Source organism: Orcinus orca, chromosome 5 (genome assembly GCF_937001465.1).
Source record: "Orcinus orca chromosome 5, mOrcOrc1.1, whole genome shotgun sequence".
NCBI lineage: Eukaryota > Metazoa > Chordata > Mammalia > Artiodactyla > Delphinidae > Orcinus > Orcinus orca.
The window spans coordinates 77984378-78006682 of NC_064563.1; the positions used below are offsets into that span (position 1 = coordinate 77984378).

General features: G+C 34.5%; 1 protein-coding gene across 2 annotated transcripts in view; it reads left to right on the top strand.

The window, feature by feature from the left end:
* Positions 1-22305, top strand: part of FYTTD1 (forty-two-three domain containing 1) — a 32377-nt gene that overhangs the window by 1749 nt on the left and 8323 nt on the right. Inside the window, exons 2-7 of one of the 2 annotated variants that reach the window (XM_004278801.3) lie at positions 3072-3200; positions 11986-12134; positions 17660-17772; positions 19503-19599; positions 20023-20084; positions 21604-21678. In XM_004278801.3, coding sequence (XP_004278849.1) covers positions 3072-3200; positions 11986-12134; positions 17660-17772; positions 19503-19599; positions 20023-20084; positions 21604-21678 — 625 coding nt within the window. The remainder of the gene's footprint in view (positions 1-3071; positions 3201-11985; positions 12135-17659; positions 17773-19502; positions 19600-20022; positions 20085-21603; positions 21679-22305) is intronic. The other variant, XM_033403833.2, reaches the window with a different exon arrangement.

Here is a 22305-nt window from a genome sequence, read left to right on the forward strand (position 1 = left end):
TCAGAACAGTACCTGGTACACAGTAAGCACCATATTTACATATATACACACACATACTGTATAAGCCGTTGTTGTTATTCCCATTTTACAAAACCTGAGGCATAGAGAAATTAAGTAACTTGCCCACAGTCATACAGCAAGTAAGTGATGGAGTCAGGATTTCAGTCTGGTTCTAGAGCACCAAGCTCTAGATGTAGGAAGTGTTAACCATGTAGTGTCATAAGCATTACATTTCTTAAGTTTCTAAGATTTTGTATGTATTTTGTTCAGTGATTAGGATGTTCAAATGAAGAAAACTGAGGGATAATTCTCTTTGAAGATAGAAGTGAAGTGCAGTGGATAGCTAAAAGAGATTGGTCTCTCTTCTCCCTTAAGAACATACAGCATTCTGTCAGGTGCCCTTTTTTTTTTTAGGTGCTTTGTTTTGTTTTAGTGAGAATTTTACAGAGATGTGATGAAGAGAGAGGTATTTTAGGCAATTATTATGCTTTGTGAATATCCCATTTTATCCAGTGTGCATAGGTTTTAGAATCTAATTTTTTGTTTTGTTTTTAATTGTGACTATCAGGTTTATATGAATATTCATATGGAATTATCTACCAAGGTTACCAATAGCTGGCCTCATTGTGGCTCAATTTCTTAATTTAAAAAAAAGAAATTTCTTTCTTTCTTTCTTTGGCTGTGCCAGGTCTTAGTTGTGGCACACGGGGTCTTCGTTGCTGTGTGCCAGATCTTTAGTTGCAGCATGCGGGGATCCTTTAGTTGCGGCATGCGGGCTCTTAGTTGCGGCGTGAGGGATCTAGTTCCCTGACCAAGGATGGAGCCCGGGTTCCCTGCCTTGGGAACACAGAGTCTTAACCTCTGGACCACCAGGGAAGTCCCTCAGTATCTTAGTTTGAAAATGGGTATTATAATAGTTATTTCATAGAATTATTGTGAGAATTGAATGAATACATGTTTTCAGAACAATCCTATTAGTACTCAGTTACTACTATTACTGTTATTGTTATCACGTGTATACCCCTAGTTTTTTATAAAAGTAGCTCATAGTGGATTTTTTTTTTTTATTTCTGATGCCTACCTACCCTGTCTACTCCTTGATTAGGAGAAAGCCATTATCTTCTTTTAGATTGGAAGAATCCTCTCTGTCATGGTAGCTCCTTTTAACTTGAGGATTTAGATAATAAAATGTTTAAATAGAAAACATAATATTATGTTTGATATGCTTTTCTACTTTTAATTTTTAGTTATGTTTATACTCTATAATGCTCTGTTTTTAAATCAGCCTGGTTAGTCAAAATTATACTCTGCCTTTTTTTATTTTGTGGTTCCCCAGACCAAGTTCATTTTTGGGGGGTACTCTAATGGCTCTGAGATCTCAGACTTCTGGTGAAGAATAAGTAGCACCCTGTTAGAGGAAAGTAGTGTTTTGAAAGTGGTGTCTAACTATTCCCTTTCTGCTTACTGAGAATTTAACATGTTCATGGCTCTGATATTTGTGAAATCTTTGTATTTTGTAAAAAACTGTTCTTGAGTGTCTAACTTTGATGAACTTTTTTGTAGCTGAATGATGGATCTCAGGATAACAAACTACTTTGAAGGGATTTGAATTATTTTCTATGAATATTTAAATGTAGTTTAGAGTCTTAAAGATTAGAGATTGGTGCACCTCAACGAAGAGTAGCCCCCACTTGCAGCAACTAGAAAAAGCCCACAAGCAGCAACGAAGACCCACTGCAGACATAAATAAATAAATAAATAAATATTTTAAAAGATTAGAGATTAGTGAGGTAGAGTAGTAATATATAAGAAAGGATCCCTGTAATCTATATTTCCTTCTTTGACTTCAGAAAAGACTAGTTATATTGATATAGTTGTTAGATTATTTGTATTTAGAGTAGTTTGGAAAAAAAAAAAACTGAGGTTAGTTTTGTTAATTTTATTAAGAAGTTGTTGATGTTCAATTTATTTGGTTTACTGTATTTTCAGTCAGCAAAATTAATATTGGAGTTGGAACTTTGGAGAAAGTGTTTGGATATTCTTAAATGAGTATTTTTTGTCTTCTAGTAATCTCCTTTAAACAGATGTAAATAGGGATCTGGAGTACATTTAGTTTTCTGATCTTGACATTGTTCTGTTGTGGTATTAGAGCAATGTGATGTTTGTGAATTACCTTGGGACAGTCTGGAAGTGTTTTGGGAAATAATAAGACACAGAACAGTGTAGAGGGAATTCCCTGGTGGTCCAGTGGTTAGGACTCCACGCTTCCACTGCAGAGGGCACGGGTTTGATCCCTGGTCATCGGGGAACTAAGATCCTACAATCCTGCGTGCCGTGCAGCACGGCCAAAAAAAGGGAGAGAGAGAGAGAGAACAGTGTAGAAAGAAAATTAAGGTAACCCTGAATTGCTTTGCTAAATGAGCAAAGAACCAACAGTATTTTCTTTTTGTACTATACCTTTATTATGGTACTTGTTTAATTTTTTGTTTACTATTTACATGACTGTTTCCATCATTAATTTTAAACTTACTGAGAATAGGGATCATATTTTACTTTTGTTTGTTTCTGTTACAGCACAGCCTACCACATATATTCACTGCACATAGTATATACTCAATAAATATTTGCTGAATTTAGGTGAACTTAGAAATTTAGTCTTTGAATGATTTATTTTTTGACTGCCAATGGTTTTATTGAAAGGTGGTCATCTTTAAAAACTGGAGACTTCTGTGATTATGGAAAGTAAGTATGAGTAATTTTTGTAAACAGGTTTTTGCTCATTCATATTTATTAGGGAAAGAAATACTATGAATAACAGAAATCTTCATTAGTTGGTAGCTCTGCTTTGGGCTATTGACTTCAACTTTTCCTACAAAACCATTGTTCATTGCTCCAAATATATTGGCTGATTTGAGCTTTTATGTTCATATCATTATTATCCACTTATGAAAGTGCTTTCAAAGTAGAAAAGAAGTTAGGGACATAGGAAATCTTATCAACTAGAAAATGAGACTGAGTAATTGAGTCATTACGTTAAAATGAAGGTAATCATCACATTTCGTCTATCACAGATGATATCATCAAATTGAATCGAAAGGAAGGAAAGAAACAGAATTTCCCAAGACTAAATAGAAGACTCCAGCAAAGTGGTGCCCGGCAATTCAGGATGAGAGTAAGATGGGGAATTCAACAGAACTCTGGTAAGTTTTGCAAGTAAGCTTTAATAAAGAGCCGTTATTTGTGGGTTCATAGTATACTACCTTTGATACATACTTAAAGCGTGGAGGAAGTATATCAGTACCCTTTGTGATGTGTATTTTTCCTTCTCTCAGAGTTTTGTTTAATCTTACAATCTGGTAAAAGTTCAGGTTTCCTTAAATAGGTGATAACACTATTTCTTAAAAACATTAAGTCATTTTAAAGTAACCTCAGTATATAAAGTCTTTATTATATTTAGGACTATAGATTTATAAAGGATCTTACATATCATGAAGTCTTAATCTCCTTCACAGTTAGAGTTTTGTCTGATGGATGACTATGTAACTCCAGCTTAAATATATTCAGTGAAAGAGCATACCACCTCACAACATAACTTATTCCATTATTGGAGACAGCACTGTTTACTAGAAAATTCTCTTAATTTGAATTAAATCATGCCTTACTGTTAATTCTATAGAGTTATAGGAAACAGGTTTCTGTATGAAAACCTTTTATAAATATGTGGAGACTACTATTCTGCATAGAAAATGACCTCTAGATTATTTATCTTATCATCCAGGACCTTTAGGATTTGTTAAATCCTCCAGAGGTAACACAGAATTGAATGGTTTAGATATGGTCTAATGATCTTGGAACTCTACATATACAGTTATTTTTGGTAATCTGGAAGGTTATTTATTTATAACATTTTGTTCCAAAATAGACTTAAGGCAGTAACTGAATACTATTAATTATATGTGACTCATTAACTTTTTTAGCAGTTACATCAGCATTTAATTAATTAATTAATTTATTTATTTTTTTGCGGTACACGGGCCTCACTGTTGTGGCCTCTCTTGTTGCGGAGCGCAGGCTCCGGATGCGCAGGCTCAGCGGCCATGGTTTACGGGCCGAGCCGCTCCGCGGCATGTGGGATCTTCCCGGACTGGGGCACGAACCCGTGTCCCCTGCATCAGCAGGTGGACTCTCAACCACTGCGCCACCAGGGAAGCCCACATCAGCATTTTAGAATAAACATTTGTTCAGATTTTTTAAACTCTAGATCTTTTTTACACATGTGAAAAAATGTTTGATAAACTAATTCCTAAGTTGATTTTTATCCTATATGTTAAAAACCATAGAAAATAATCTCCAATAGGTTGAACATAATTAATCCTATGTTTAACAGCTAATATACCAACATATCCTTAACATATGCCTGTAACTAAGATTAGACCCTGCAGAAGAATTTATTCTTCCCTAGTAATTCCTGGGATAGCTGAACCCAAGTAAGTAAATCTTGTAATAGGTATTTAGCTATAGAAAATTAATATTTAATTCCAGTGATTTATATTTAAAGGTTTCTTATAAATGTTACTCAACATACCATATTTTATATATGATTTGTTTTAAAATAATTTCAGAGTTCATAGAAGCCAGAAATATATTTATTTATGCTAATCGTTTGTTGAATACCTGATAAATGCTCTGAACTGACCAGGTTGTCAGGGTATGTAAAGATGCACTCTTTTACTTCAAGGAATTTCTAGTAACAGAGATAAGGTAGAAAACATAGAGTTAAGACATATCATAAGAGAAATTCTGATTGTACTACAGGATTTTAGATAGGGATTTTGTCCTAAGAAAATTAGTGGTGATTTAATGGATAAGGTGAAATAGGATCTGATTCATGAAGGATCAGAAAAGCTTTCCTTTTACAGGGGTTATAATCTGAGCCTTGAGTTAAAGGATACCCAGTGGCAGCTTAGGATTTTCTAAGATTGAAATTGCGCTTGTATGTTCTCCACTTACATGTGTCAGGGCCTAAAATAGAACAGCTGCTGCTGTCACTGAATGTTCAGAGAGGTATGGGATTTTCTTAAGCTCTAATTGGTTTGTAAAAGTTAAGATTTCCACGTTATAATGTCAGTGAGGATGTTAGCTTGAGGTAAGGGAATAAGTAGCACAGAGAGCCCTTAGCAAATACTCAATATTTATTTATTTATTTATTTTTAAATTATTTATTTATTTATTTGGCTGCACCGGTTCTTAGTTGCGGCCTGCGGGATCTTCTTTGCCGTGTGCAGGATCTTTAGTCGTGGCATGCGGGCTTGTACTTGTGGCATGCGAGATCTAGTTTCCCTGACCAGGAGTCGAATCCGGGCCCCCTGCATTGGGAGTGTAGAACTTTAACTGCTGGACCACCAGAGGAGTCCCTCAATAATTTATTTTTGATGGCTGAACAGACAAGTGAATAAAGTCTTCCTAATTCTGTACCTGAAATATAATTTAGTCATTCAATACATACTTGTACAAACAACCTAAATGTCTTTCAGGGATGGAATACTATACAACAGCAGTTCTCAAAGTCCAGAGATCCTGGGGAATCCCCAAGACTCAAGGGGTTCACATGGTCAAAACTATTTCTATAATACTAAGACATTGTGTTTTCAGTCTTATTCTCTCATAAATGTACAGTGGACTTTCCAAGTCTACATGACATGTGATAAATAAAACATATTGGAAGTAGAAGCAGAAATGCGAATCTAGCTATCTCCTATTAAGCCACACACTAAAGAGATTTGCAAAAATGCAAATCAATGCTACTCTTCCTATTAGATATTTTTGTTTGTTTAGGAATACAGTAATTATTTTTCATTAAAAATGTTATTTGCCCTACATGTTGTGAGTTTATTGTTGTTTTAATAAAATAACAAATAGTTTTTAAATGTCTTAGTTTTCATTTGTAGTGTGGTAAATAGCAGTAAACATAAACCCTATATATCAGAAATACCAGAAACAAAAACTCTTTGGGGTCCTCAATAATTTTTAAGAGTATAAAGAGGTCCTGAGACCAAAAAGTTTGAGGATGCTATTTCTTTTAGAGGTAGAAGAGACAGAGAAATAGTTGTATGCTTCTTTAAAAGGAGCCAGTAATATGATTGCATACACTCTGTGATATGATATTTCCCAGAAAATCCCTCAAACCTTCGTGTAAGTGATCAGACTACAGAAATTATTTAGGCAGCTTGATGTGTGTGTGAAAGAAATTCATGAAGGGATTGGACTAACGATTCAAAGGAAAGATGAAAATTCATGTGTCTAGTTTTAGTTGTTCTCAACATTGGTTGCATCTGTGGAGCTTTATAAATTAGACTGATGCTCTGGCTGCACTCCATTGCTACTGAACCAGAATCTGCAGAAGTAGGGCCTGGGTTTGTTTGTTTTTTTTTTCTTTTAAGCTCCATATGTCCTTCTCATACATGGCTAGTAGTGCTCTGGTGGAGCTGAAAATGTGAAAGGACCTTCATAGAGGTAGTAGTTGAAGTAATGAGAATGAAGGTACTCTAGAAAGACGAGAACTTTCTAAAGGGGCTGATTGGATGAAAACCAAGACAAGACTATTGCATGAAACATGACAGTGACAGCGTGAAAAATACAACCATTGCTAAAACTGAGATAGAGCTAGTGAAGTTTGTTCAAAGATAGAAAAGGAGGAAGGAGGAAGGGATGATCTAGGCTTGTTAGAAGGTAGAGGATAAGAAGCCACTGGAAGGAAAGAAAGAAAAGATGGTAGAACAGGGCTTCCCTGGTGGCACAGTGGTTGAGAGTCTGCCTGCCGATGCAGGGGACACGGGTTCGTGCCCCGGTGCAGGAAGATCCCACATGCCGCGGAGTGGCTGGGCCCGTGAGCCATGGCCGCTGAGCCTGCGCGTCCGGAGCCTGTGCTCCGCGATGGGAGAGACCACAACAGTGAGAGGCCCGCGTACTGCAAAAAAAAAAAAAAAGATGGTAGAACGGGTGATGAGTATGGGAACAATGACTATAACAGTCAGAAATAGAAGGCACCCAGGAATAGAATTCTATCCCATACTTGTCTCCTTTTATTCTTGTTTTTTTTTTTAAATTTTATTGAAGTATAGTTGATTTACAAGGCTGTGTTAATTGCTTCTGTACAGCAAAGTGACTCAGTTATAGATGGATAAATTCTTTTTCATATTCTTTCCATTATGGTTTATTATAGGATATTGAATATAGTTCCCTGTGCTATACAGTAGGACCTTGTTGTTTATCCATCCTATATATATACTAGTTTGTATCTGCTAATCCCAAAATCCCAATCCTTCCCTCTCCCTCCCCTTTTATTCTTGTTAATGAGATTTTCTCATGAGTCTTTTTCCTCTACGCCTCAAACTTTGGTATAATAATGGACTCCTCCTCTCTTTAAACTTTCTCTTTGTTCTACTAATTCATTCATTCTTTTGGAATACGTTCATATTTCTTTGTTCCTTTCCCAGTCCCTTATCATGTTGTGTTTGAGTGTTGCGATAGCATCTGAAATGGTTTCACTGCCTTCTCTCTCTTTCTTCCATTCAGTATAACATACCGCTTCTAGACTGTTATAATCTGATCATGAATTCGGCGAGCCCCCCCTCAGTTCCCTTTCAAGTATAGTCTTTTTTTTTTCATCTTTATTGGCATATAATTGGTTTACAATGGTGTGTTAGTTTCTGCTTTATAACAAAGTGAACCAGCTATGCATATACATATATCCCCATATCTCTTCCCTCTTGCATCTCCCTCCCTCACACACTCCCTATCCCACCCCTCTAGGTGGTCACAAAGCACCAAGCTGATCCTCCTGTGCTATGCGGCTGCTTCCCACTAGCTATCGGTTTTACATTTGGTAGTGTATATATGTCCATGCCACTCTCTCACTTTGTCCCAGCTTAACCTTCCTCCTCCCCGTGACCTCAAGTCCATTCTCTAGTAGGTCTGCTTCTTTATTCCCATCCTGCCCCTAGGTTCTTCATGACCATTTTTTTTAGATTCCATATATATGTGTTAGCATACAGTATTTGTTTTCTTCTTTCTGACTTACTTCACTCTGTATGACAGACTCTAGGTCCATCCACCTCACTACAAATAACTCAGTTTCTTTTTATGGCTGAGTAATATTCCATTGTATATATGTGCCATATCTTCTTTATCCATTCATCTGTCGATGGACATTTAGGTTTCTTCTATGTCCTGGCTATTGTAAATAGAGCTGCAGTGAACATTTTGGTACATGACTCTTTTTGAATTATGGTTTTCTCAGAGTATATGCCCAGTAGCGGGATTGCTGGATCGTATGGTAGTTCTAATTTTAGTTTTTTAAGGAACCTTCATACTGTTCTCCATAGTGGCTGTATCAATTTACATTCCCACCAACAGTGCAAGAGGGTTCCCTTTTCTCCACACCCTCTCCAGCATTTATTGTTTGTAGATTTTTTGATGATGGCGATTCTGACTGGTGTGAGGTGATACCTTATTGTAGTTTTCCATTCACTTCTTATCCTTTTCTCTAGACTGTCTCTCAAATCACTGTGGTTGCCCATGTCTTTGTACTTGTCACTTTATGCCTCTCTCCCTATTCACATCTTGCCTGTTTTGTAATACCTAGCTCAGAGCCTGCTTTTTCTGTCATAGCTGTGTTTTTCTCTTTGGAAATGTACCATAGATTATATTCTACCTTTTATTATTCTTTAATTTTTATATATAACAGTTTGGAAAATGCTCAATTTTTCGAGCCACAGACTTGCACTTAGATCATGGCTCTGCCATTTTCTAACTGTGTCCTCTGGGTAGTCACTGTTCTTCGCCTCACTTTGCTCACTTGCAAAATTGAGATGTTAGCGTCAATTTCATCAAGTGCTCATTTAAATTAAGGTACTCAGAACAGTGCCTAGCACAGTGGTAGCTGCTTCATTATTTAATACAAATAAAAATAGCAAGTAGTTGTAGATTTAATTTGAATATACAGGTTTCCCCAACATGCTTAATCTTTGTTTGGTTGCAATTCTAGAAGGGAATCACACATAGAACAGCAATAATTTGATCCTAATATTTAAAAAAATTGTATCTTTATTGCTTTTTTGCTGATTATAAAAGTAATAAAATCAGCACCTTTAGTACTGAGGCAGAGCACCCAAAAAGGGAACAAATCTACAAGAACTCCTTACCACACTGAGTTGCCGTGCTGGTGGAATTCACTGGGAAGTGATCTATAGGGGTGATGCAGCTTTAATTCACTGGAGGATGAGCAGGGCCAGAATTAGAGTGATGCCTAGGACTAGATCTAGATAGATACCGAGGGCCTAATATTTAAGGTGTCACTCATTCTCAGATTTTATGCCCTAGGCGCCTCTCTTGCCTCACCATAGTCTCAGCTTTCAGGGGAGGGATAATGAGTGCCACTGGGTGTCCTATGCCACAGGAGCAAGCCTTGAGGTGCACACTGGAACTTAGAAGAGAAGCTCCTTCTTCTTCTAGAGTCCCTCCAGTGCCCTCTGCTGACAAAGCTTAACATCATGCCAGCTGGTAAGAGATGTTCCAGTAACAGAAGTGGGACAGTAAAGAGTGAATTGAGAGCTGAAAGGCAATAAATTGGTAAATGGTTCAACCATCATAACATAACAGGTTTTTCTAACTGTCTAGTTGAATTCTGGTCTCAAAGTAGGTACACCATAAAAAAGCATTATGGAATTAGATAAATTCGACAGTGACATATACATGATTATGGCTTAAGAGATTCATCACACACAGTCCTGAGAAATCCTACAGTAAACTATTTTAACTTTGTTTAGTTTGACTATGAAACAGGTTGGTAGACCTGTTACCACATTGCAGGTGTATAGTATTATACAGGATTCCATTCTAAAGACATTCCCCCCCAAATTAGAATTAAGCTAAGCATGCCCAATATCACAATTGTTACTTAGCATAGTTCTCTGGAATTTCTGGGCATTGCATTAAGAAGTAAAAGAATTTGAGGTATAATTATTGGAAGGAAGAAGGTAGTATCATTTGTGGGTAATATGATTGTCACTCAGAAATCCCAAGAAAATAATTTGAAAGACTATTAGAACTAATAAGTGAATTCAGTGGAATGGCTGATTAAAAGCTATTAATTAAAACCTCAGTAGCTTTCTGTAATCCCAGGAATGACAATATGAAGATTATTAATAGATAAGGGATCTTTTTTTGTGATTGACAACAAATGTATAAAATACCTAGTAATAAGCTTAACAAGAAATGTGCAGGACCTATGGGAGGAAAAGCTTGAAACTTTACTGAGCCAATTTAGTGACAGAAGAAGACTTGAATAAGTGGAAAGATGTAACGTGTTCCTGAATATTGTAAAATGTCGATTCTTGATAAATTAATTATAAATTTAAAGTAATTCTTCTATCAAAGCATCAAAGGAAATTAGAACTTGACCCTAGAAAACTGGTTTATGAACATGATAGTTTGTGAATGGAAGAATACAGATAGTCAAAAAACCCATGGAAAGTGTTCATTATTACTAGTAAACTACCAAATACAAGTTGTTTTTTTTTAATCTCAAACGCTAAATGATAAAGATTAAAAAGAATAATATTTAAAGTTGTCAATGATACGGAAAAAGTGGCACCCTTATGTTCCTGGGAATATAAATAAATATAGTTATTCTGGAGGGGATTTTTTACAATATGAATCAAAATCCTTTAGAATTTGCTTTACTCTTTGATACAGCATTTTGATCTTTGGAAATTTATATATTGAGGAAATATCATGGATGTGTATAAAAATGTTATCTGTAGTGTTATTGCAATGTTATTTATAACAGTGTAACATTAGAAGTAACTAAAATGATTAGTATGAATATTAAAGACATAGGATTAATATTCACAATACAGTGTTAATGTAGACTACAAAGTAGTATATGGAGTAGTGAAATGTGGTTGCTGGAAGATTGACTCAGTCCATTTTCTGGGCACATGGTACTACAAAATTGTGAATTACCTCATGTGATAGTCTTTTGAATTGCTTAAAGACAGTTGAAACTAAAAGTGTTAATTTGAGATGTATGTATACAAGTAAAAGACTAGAAAAATATAAAATGTTAGTAGTTGTTGTCTCTAAGTGGTGGGCTAATGGTGGTGTTTTTTATATTCTTATTTGTACTTTATATGTTTTTAAGATTTCTGTACTGAGCACGTTTACTTTTTCATAATTAGAAAATAAGTATTTAAGTAGGTAAGATACATAATGGAAAAGCAAAGTCAGTAATATCATATGCCGCAGAGATTAAAATATATATCCATTGGAGTTTACTGCAGACTTTAGCAAAAGCAGTTTGAATATAATAAGACTGAAAACAAAGAAGCCAGATTGCAACATCGTAAGAAAATAGGAGATGAGATAGTGATTCCACTCTGGATCAGTGCCATCCAACAAATAAAATATGAGCCACATATTAATAATATATTTTATTTAACCCAGTACATCTAAAATATCATTCTAACATATGATTAATATAAAATTATTAATGAAATATTATACATTCTTTTGTTACATCTCAATTCAGACTAGTCATATTTCAAGTACTCAATAACCACATGTGGTTAGTGGCTACCATGCTGCACAGGGAAAGTTGAGACTGTTCTGTTTGTTGAGAAAGTAATGCCAAAGAGGATAGCTGGGGGGAAATGTGAGAATCCTCTAGTCCTTTGCAGTCCATTACAGCAGCAGAACCCTTTCCAATAGCTTATTGCCTCTTTAAAAATGAAATATTTTATGTAATTTTAAAGAAGTTATATAAATAGTAATATAATAATAATATAAGAAATATTATATGAATAATAATAAATGAAAAAACTCTCATATCCTCCACCCTACTTAAGAAATAGAATATCCTGTGACCTGTGTGTCACTCAGTTGCAGTCTTAGATTGATTTTTTTTTTTTTCCTCCTCTCCTCCAGGTTTTGGTAAGAATAGTCTGAGCCGTAGAGGAAGAGTGATGCCTGGAAAGAGACGTCCTTATGGAGTTATCACTGGCCTTGCAGCTAGGAAAGCAACTGGAATTCGAAAAGGAATTAGTCCTATGAATCGACCACCTCTAAGTGACAAGGTAGGATGATGGCTAATCCTGAGTCAGAAACTCTTTTCCTTACAAATGAGTCTGTATTCAAAACAGAAACAGACTCAACAGACATAGAAAACAAACTTATTACCAAAGGGGATGGGGAGGGGGGAGGGATAAATTAGGAGTATGGGATTGACAGATACAAATTACTATACGTAAAATAGATAAGCAACAAGGATTTACTGTATTATCACAGGGAACTATATTCAGCATCTTATAATAACCTATAATGGAAAATAATCTGAAATATATATATATTTATGACTGAATCACTTTGCTCTACACCTGAAACGAACACAATATGTAAATCAACCATACTTCAATTAAAAAAAGAGAAAGAAACCCTTTTCCTTTATTCGTACTAATATTTCTGTGAATGAGCTTGAGAGAGCATTTTATTTGAATATTTTGGGTTTTTTTAATATAGTACTTTGGGGCTTATATAAAAAATTCAATAATTAAATTATAATTATTGTCATTCATGACGAATACCTAAATTTCCACATTCTCAAATATAAGTTTTTTTAGAGGTTCTTGACTTTCCGTGTGTGTGTGTGTCTGTCTGCAGTTTTTAACAGGTTATTGACGTATAATTTTATACTATAAAATTCATTTGTTTTAAGTGTACAATTCAGTGAATTTTAGAAAATTTATAGAGTTGAACAATCATCACAATAATTAATTTTAGAACATTTCTGTCACTCTAAAAAGAAATCTCAAGTCCATTCACAGTCATACCCTGTGATATGCCCCAGGCAACCACTAATCTACTTGCTGTAGATATTTTATAAATTTGCCTTTCTGGCATATTTCATATACAGGCATACCTTGTTTTATTGTACTTCACTTTATTGTGCTTCACAGATACTGCGTCTTTTTACAAATTGAAGATTTTTGGCAACCCTGCACTGAGCAAGTCTGTTGGTGCCGTTGTTCCAACAGCATTTGCTCACTTTGTGTCTCTGTGTCACATTTTGGTAATTCTCGCAATATTTCAAACTCTTTCATCATTATATTTGTTATGGTGATCAGTGATCTTTGATGGTACTATTGCAAAAAGTCACAACTCGCTGAAGTCTGAGATGCGTAGCATTTTTAGCAATAAAGCATTTTTAGATTAAGGTATGTACGTTGTTTTTTTAGGCATAATGCTGTGGCACACTTAATAGACTACAGTATAGCATAAATATAAATTTTTATATATAGTGGGAAACCAAAAATTCATGTGACTCACTTTATTGTGATATTTGCTTTATTGCAGTGGTCTGGAACCAAATCCCCAGTAACTCCGAGGTATGCCTGTAAATGGAATCATACAATAGTATGTAGGCTGGCATTTAGCCATAATACTTTTGAGGTTCATCATGTTGTAGCATGTCTCAGTACTTCATCTCTTTTTATTAGTGAATAATATTTCATTGTATGAATATTTTGTTTACCCATTCACCAGTTGATGGACAACATTTTGGTTTTTTCCACTTTTTTGGGTATTGTGAATATGTTGCTGTGAACATTGCCTGTAAGTCTGTATGGACACAGGTTTTCATTTCTCTTGGGTGGATACCTATCTCCCCTAGTTGATACTTTTAATTAGAGTTACAATTATTTACCCACCATAAATTAACTACTTTTCAAATCTTAACTGAATTTTTAATTACATCTCAATGAGTAATTTTTGAATTGGCTGTATAAAGCATTACTTAAAATAGTTTCACAAATGGTTTTTCTTTAACTTCTTATGTTTAGTAAGTCTGAGCCACCAAGGAATTTAATGTTCCACCCTGCTGTTTTTTAACACCTTTTGTTTCTCTGATTATGAAAGTAATACATATTTTAATACAAAAATTCAGGACATTCATTTCTTAAATTGTCTTAAGTATCTGTATTCTGGTTAACCACAACTGTCTTCACCCCTTAACTTTTCAATTCTGCTATCACCAGCAGCTATTCTCTAAAACTTTATTACAGAACTTGCTCCAGTAAAAATTTTAAGTTACCACATGTGGTAGTCTTTTGAGTTGTTTAAAAATAGTGAAAATTGAAAGAGAATGTGCTGAATTGTGAGATCCTTTTATTTAAAGTTTGAATGATTTTGGAAAAGGTATGGTTTGAAATTTGCTGTTTCTTAAGAACCTTTCTCTCAACCTGAATACAGATTAATGTCTCAACAGAATCGACTGTGGTACTTGTGAAGCAGATCATTTTCTAGCAGTTTAGAAAATTTTTTTTTACATATAAGTAACTTAAACCATCCTCTTCTATTCATTAAACAAATTACCTAAGTAAGTTAATTGTCCTTGAATTGCTGCATATACTTAGAAATTTTATACCATAAAAAAAGTCCTGACCACAATTAGACTTTTTGTTACTTTTTCTCTTCCTTTCCACAGTTTATATGAATTAGTGAGATTTTATTTCAATAAACATGTACATTTTCTTACCTATGAAGTGAATTACTAAGTGGGAAAGATAGCATACTCATTTACATTACTAGTAATTACTGAGAGAGCAAATGGCTATGCCTGGAGGGGAATGGTTGTCTCTAAGAATGAATTTTCTTTTGTTTAGAGAAAGTCAGCTTAAAATATCTGCCAAGTAAAAGTTTGTAAGGGATTCTTCTACTGGAATATATAACCTTGTCAATGTCAATACTGTAACTTTTCTGTTTTAGGTTCACAGTTTCCTAAAACTGAGGGTATGTTACGTTTTGTAGAACTTTTAACTTGACTAATAATACTAAACCATTTAGTACTTCTGTGAACTTAAAAAATTTTTGTTGTTGCTGCATATATAGCAGTTATCTTCTGCTAATGGGTAGTTTTGATCTTTTGTCTGATTTTGACAGTTTATAAATACCTTATCTTCATACTATGGAATTCTATTCAGCAATAAAAAAGGAATAAATGTTAATGCACAAGACAGTGTGGGTACATCTCAAAACATCATGCTAAGCAAAAGAACACAAACACAAAACACTATGTACTATGATTCTGTTTATTTGAAATTGTAGAAAAGGCTAAACTATAGTGACAGATCAGTCATTGCCTGGGGTTAGAGTCAGGTGGGGGAAGGAAATTGACTGCAAAGGGGCACAGGGAAACTTTTAAGGGTAAGGGTACTGTTTTATATCTTGATTATGATGTGGTTCCATGATTACATGTAATTACCCAACTTCATCAAACTGTACACTTAAAATTTTATTGTATGTAAATATTACTTTAATAAAATAGCATTAAAAATAAACTACCTTAATTTCTTTCCTTCAAGGAATAATTTTTATCTCAAAATTCTGTAAGAAAAACTTATCCTTAGATATTTTTTATAAACACTTTTATACACATGTACAAACCTTAGATTCATGGAACACAAATTCCCCATATATTAATGGATTGTTAAAGTTCTTGTCCATGTATTCATCATTTACTTCATGTTGACTGAATACTCAGTATGTCCTAGACGCAAGGGATTCTGCAGTAACCCAATAGAAAATCCCTGTCTTCATGGAGAACTCAAATAAATATTAAATAATTTATCACACAAATAACTATATGATTATAATATGGCAAGTATTTTGAAGGAAAACAACATGTGACAGTAGTATCATAGAAGGAACTTTTACATTTACCTATAAAATGAGCCTTGGTATTTTTATTAAAGACAAAATACAAAGCTCGGAATGGGCCATCATTAGTCTGATTTCATAGCATTTCTTCTGTACTCTTAATATTCTTTATTCCTCCATTTACTTCTTTTCCAAACATTCATGAAAATGAAGACTATCGTAATTTTTGTGGTTTTTAGTCAATCAATATTTATGTGATACTTCTCATATTCTTTTTTTTTTTTAACTTTTATTGGAGTATAGTTGCATTACAACGTTGTGTTAGTTTCTGCTGTACAGTAAAGTGAATCAGTTACAGGTATACATATCTCCACTGTTTTTTAGATTTCCTTCCCATTTAGGTCACCACAGATCATTGAGTAGAGGTCCCCTGTGCTAAACAGTAGGTTCTCATTAGTTATCTATTTTATACTTAGTGGTGTATATATGTCAATCCCAATCTCCCAATTTGTCCCATTCCTCCCTTCCCCTCCTTGGTAACCATAAGTTTGTTCTCTACATCTGGACTCTATTTCTGCTTTGCTGATAAGTTCATCTGTACCATTCTTCTAGATTCCACATATAAGGGATATTATACGATGTTTGTTTTTCTTTTTCTGATTCACTTCACTCTGTATGACAGTCTCTGGGTCTACCCATGTCTCTGCAAATGGCACTATTTTGTTCCTTTTTATGGCTGAGTAATATTCTATTGTATATATATACCACATCTTCTTTATCCATTCCTCTGTCAGTGGACATTTACGTTGCTTCCATGTCCTGGCTATTGTAAATAGAGCTGCAGTGAACATTGTGGTACATGACTCTTTTTGAATTATGGTTTTCTCAGGTTATATACCCAGTAGTGGGATTGCTGGGTCGTATGGTAGTTTTATTTTTTGTTCTTTAAGGAATCTCCATACTGTTCTCCATAGTGGCTGTATCAATTTACATTCCCACGAACAGTGCAGGAGGGTTCCCTTTTCTCCACACCTGCTCCAGCATTTATTGTTTGTAGATTTTTTGATGATGGCGATTCTGACTGGTGTGAGGTGATACCTCATTGTAGTTTTGATTTGCATTTCTCTAATAATTTGCGATGTTGAGCATCTTTTCATGTGCTTTTTGGCCATCTGTATGTCTTCTTTGGAGAATGTCTATTTAGATCTTCCCCCCAGTTATTGATTGGGTTATTTTTTTGATATTGAGCTACATGAGCTGTTTGTATATTTTGAAGATTAATCCCTTGTCAGATTCTCAAAATATAAGAGAATCTAGATTAAATAAAAGATATAGTCCATATTGTCAGAGACTTTAGAAAAGGCTTCATGGGAAATATGGAAACCTGAATTAGGCTTTAATGATGGACTGAATTTATATATGTAGAGGGAGAAAAAGTGGACATTTCCTGTGCTTATTTTCTATGACATTGAGTTTTCTTAATTCTTGTTTTTCTACTCAGACTTCTTTGCTATCACAACCTCCCTTTTTCCTTCTCACACATTTGTTTTGGATCTTGGCTCTCTTATCTCTTCACTTGATATCAAAATCATATTTACATAAAAGATTCCCTAATTTACATTTCTGGCTCTCTAGAGGGTTCTTCTCTTGAGCTCCAGAGCCATGTTTCCTCATCACCTGTGCATCCCTCAGAATACCTCAAACTGAACATAACCAAAATAGAAAAAAATTCATTCTTCTGCTTGAATTCTTCTTTTGTTGCAAGTATTTTAAGTGTAATGTAGTTATCTTTTTCGTCACTTAGACAGGAAATATTCAAGTTGTTTTAGCACAACCTGTACATCTAAGCAGTGGTCAGTCCCTGTCCATTCTGCCTCAGAAATGTTTATTGTAGTAGGGTATAGAGCAAAAAGCAATCTAATTAACATAGTTTCTTGCTTTCTGAAAGAATATAGAGCGATATTTTCCAGCGTTAAAAAGGAAGGCAAACCTTCTGAGACAAAATGAAGTACAGAGAAAACCAGTTGCAGCTCTCAAGAGACCTAACCAGTTAAATAGAAAGTAAGTACTCAAATATAAGACAGTGTTATGTTATACATCATAAATAAAGATGGACTTCTTGCCCTGAGAGTTCAAAGAAATGAATTTGCAGTGATGTTTGTAGGTATCTAGTCATTTTCAAGACAGATATTTGGGATGTCTGTTTGAAAATCCAATATGGAAGTATTCAGTAATAGCTTCATTATCTCTTGGAACCAGTGTTATTGATGAATGTAACTGATTATAAACGTTTTAAAAAAGCATAACTCTGTGTCTTTCTCTTTCTTGACATATAGAGTAAAATTGCAAAAGGTGATCGTTTTGGTAAAAACACCTCTTCCAGAATTATTCAAAATTGAGAATTCTGAAAGCTGAATTTGTTATATAGTCTCAGTGGCTCTTAATAAAGCAGTGTATGTTATTTGTGGGAAAAGCAAACCTGAAAGAATTTTGCATGAATGCTTCGTAAGCTGAAATTATTTTTCTATTAATTTAAAAAAGATATAACAGGGCTTCCCTGGTGGCTTAGTGGTTAAGACTCCATGCTGTCAATGCATGGGACCCGGGTTTGATCCCTGGTCAGGGAACTAGATCCCATATGCATGCCGCAACTCAGAGTTTGCATGCCACAACTAAGGACCCCACCTGCCCAACTAAGACCTGGCACAACCAAATAAATAAATTAAAAAAAAAAAAGTATAACAAAACTTAAAAATTGTGGCCTATCGTTATGGTATTCTGTTCTCTGTAAGGATAAAGTAGTTGACAGGCTGCAAAGTTTTCTTATTATTTCAGTTTCAAATGCCTTTTATTCATCTTTTATAGAAGATAATTCAAAGCAAAAAACCCTGAAATGAAGTTTTTGTATAAGTGGAATGGCTACAATTGCAGCTTTATTCAACTGTCATCTCTTTTTCTTTTGGGAATCATTTCGGAGTACTTTTTTGGAAAAGGGAAACTTCTCAAATAAGAGCTTGTCAATTACATGAACCATTAATGAGCCCATGTTAATTGGGCTGGCAGGGAAATTTTGCATTTGAGCTTCTATAAGTTTGGAGGTAAGATTAGGTGACCTGTTAAACATTTATTTATAAAAATAAATAAGTAGACAGAAATGAAAATTTGTTTTCTCATGTTTTACCAACTTTCTATAGAAACTAGAAAGGAATTGGTGAAAGTCAAGTCAAACATATAATTAAGATTACAATGTTCTAAGCAGGAGAGAGCAAACAGTGGAATAGTGTAAGTTTCTGTGTGATTTATATTAATATATGAAGGTTTCTGAGTGAAGGAGAGAAAATTGGAAAAGATGTTATATTTCAAGATTTTCTCTTCATTTTTTGTTTTCAGCGGTTTGACCATGATGTGCCTAGGTGTGCTTTTCTTTGTACTAATCCTGTTCATAAATCTGTACATTTATGTCCTTTACCAAATTTAGAAAGTAGCATTAAAAATGTTATTTCAGTGTCTTCAGAAGAGACCTTATATGTCAGAATATTAGACAGTTGAATATTTGTAAGAAAAATTAGGTCAGAATTAACCACATTGTTATGTAGTCTGCTACAGAGGGAGGTATTTGTAAATCAGATCTCAATAGCTTCATGTAAACAAGGGTATAATTCAGAGTCTTTGTGTTTAGTGTACCTCAGATTTTCATCCTATGAATTTAAATATTTTTGTTTATCTTTTCAAGATGTTTGAAAGTTGTTAAGTGGCCCACACTATTCATGGTGTACGTGTTTTTGTTGCAGAAATAACATTCCAGCCAATTTTACCAGGAGTGGAAATAAATTAAGTCATCAGAAAGACACTCGTCAGGCAACTTTTCTTTTCAGGAGAGGCCTGAAGGTATAAAAAACCCTTGGTAGTGTTTTCTTTTTACCCAAACAAAGGATCCTGAACATCCACCTTTAGTAATCCTCAATCATAGACATGACCCATGATTGAGGTAGGGTTTGGGTTTAGAATATGGAGAACATGACATTAGATTAATTCCTTTTTTTTTTTCTATTTTCTCTTTTGTTGTCCTCAGTGGCAGTGTCTTATAAGAATTTAACATGTTATTTAGGAATAAACTTTTTACTACTTGTTCTGATACAGGAACCTGAACAAAGAGGTGTTGTTAGAATAGGCACATGCCCCTCTCCTGCATTCACACACCACACTGGGTTATAAAGTTATAGAGCAGGGTAGCTCTTTGGATTCAAATCCTCTGCTTTCTATGGGATCCTCTGCTTTCTATGGGATCTACTGCTTTTTTTTTCCCTTCAGGTTCAGGCCCAGTTGAACTCAGAACAACTGCTAGACGATGTAGTAGCAAAGAGAACTCGTCAGTAAGTTTCAATTTGTTTTTCAAGATGTCATTTCAAAACTCCCAGAATAGTAGTGACCCAAATTACTTTGTACCCCAGTCGAAAAGAAATTAAATGAGACCCAAAGTGAATTAACCATTGAGCCTGAAATAAATAAATCCTATGTTGTTTTTGTTTTTTCCCCAAAAACCTTTTTCATTTTCACATGTCAGTGTTGTAAGTTTTAGCACCAAATACATTACTCTGTATTTTAATTTTTTTCTTGCCTGTTTATTCCTTTTTAATGAAACAGCTCTTTATTTTTTTATAACTACTTTCATACAAATGAACCAATTCAGGGAATAAATAGAATAAAATCCAGTAGCGCTTTTAGAAAATTTATAGATTTTTAAAAACAATAGGATATTTTCTTTTCACATATTGTTTTTTCCTCCTTACCCCGTGAAGGTTTTTTTCAAGAATGTATTTTTGTCTGTTAGAATTGCACTCCCCAAGTGTGAGTTGTAACACTCCATCAATATGATCAGGTTTTAAAATTAAATCATTTAAAATTATGGCTACTTCTGTGAAAACAGAGCATATAAAACATGATCATTGTCCAGATATGATGCCATCTATAATGGGCATGATTTTGAGCAATTGGCGTGTCAGAAAGGCAACTATTTGAACTTGACGCTGGCAATATTCTTTTGCACAGGAGTCAGGCATTGGAAACCAAAAGAAAGGAAATAATGATCATGACCTATTTGCTTCTGCAATAAACAGTATTTACATAATTGTAATAATGTAAATGCAGCTTATTTGTTTTGAACTTTAAGAATCAATCTGTAGAAAAAAGCACAAAATACTTAATTTGGTAACAGTGTGATATAAATGTCAGATTTTGACCAACATAAATATAAAAGTAAAGCTGATAAAAAGTGAGAGGTACAAAATGGGTGAAGAGGTGGAGGGAAGGAATTAGAGATGCTACTGTCCATTTATACAAAGTGGGTAGGGGATAATGTCAAGAGACACTACTAAAAAAAGAGATTTTAGTATATTTAAAGTTATAATGGAAGTAAAATAGTGATATAGCCATCAAAACGTTTAGAGGTAGGAAGAGAAACTAGAAGATAGTGTAATGAGCTGAATCCTTACCATAGCAAGATAGTATTACATATGCATTTTGTTTAGTGAACTGGAAGTAACTAACTAGCAAGCAGGAAAAACAGGAAAGGTTAAAAGTGCTGCCTCTGGGGAGCAGAAAGGGAGAATAGTGGGGTAAAGGACTGTTGTTTCTTATTAGAAGCCTTTCTGTATTATTTGATTTTTTTATGTGCATATATTTGTTACACTGAAAAATATTTAATAAATTCAGGTGTCTAGTTCTTACACCCAGGATGCTGATTAATTATATCATGGTGGGGCCCAGGTGTCTGTATATCCTAAAAAACTAAGAAAAAGTAATGGCTACTTTAAAATGTATGTTTTAATGTGGAATACACTATAGGATTCATAAACTGTCATTTTAATGAAATTTTTGGTTTTTTGAAACTAGGTGGCGGACTTCCACCACAAATGGAGGAATTTTGACTGTATCCATTGATAATCCAGGAGCAGTGCAGTGCCCAGTGTAAGTCTTTTTTAGATTTTGCAAAAATTATAACTTCTCTATATAAGATAATAGAGAAATATTTGACTTTTCTTCAGAGTATGATGGTCATGTTAGGATAAACTGAGACAAGGGTAAAAGTAATACTTGTGGTATAAAGTGGAAATAGTATAATATAAAATTAAAGGTAGGGGATTCCCTAGTGGTCCAGAGGTTAGGGCTCGGCAGGCGCTTTCACTGCTGAGGCCCAGGTTCAATCCTTGGTCAGGTGGAGAACTAAGATCCCTCAAGCTGCACAGCATGGCCCCCAAAAACAACAAACAAAAAAATCAAAAATAACAAAAAAAGTTAAAAGTAAAAGCTCCCTGATTCCTGGTTCTACAGCCCCAAAGGAACCACTTTTAACAATTTCATATATTTATTTAAAAATTGGTGCCCATATAACATACTATGTGCATCTATTTCTTGTGTATAATCATAAATGAGATAATACCATGCATACTTGCTCCCTTCTCCCCCTCCCCCCAGTATGCTTTGGACTTCTTTACTTTTCATTACATACAGATCTACCTTCTTTTTAAAGGCTTCATAATGTATTCTTTTATCTAGATGACCTTAATTTAGTTAACCATTCCATTATATGTATTG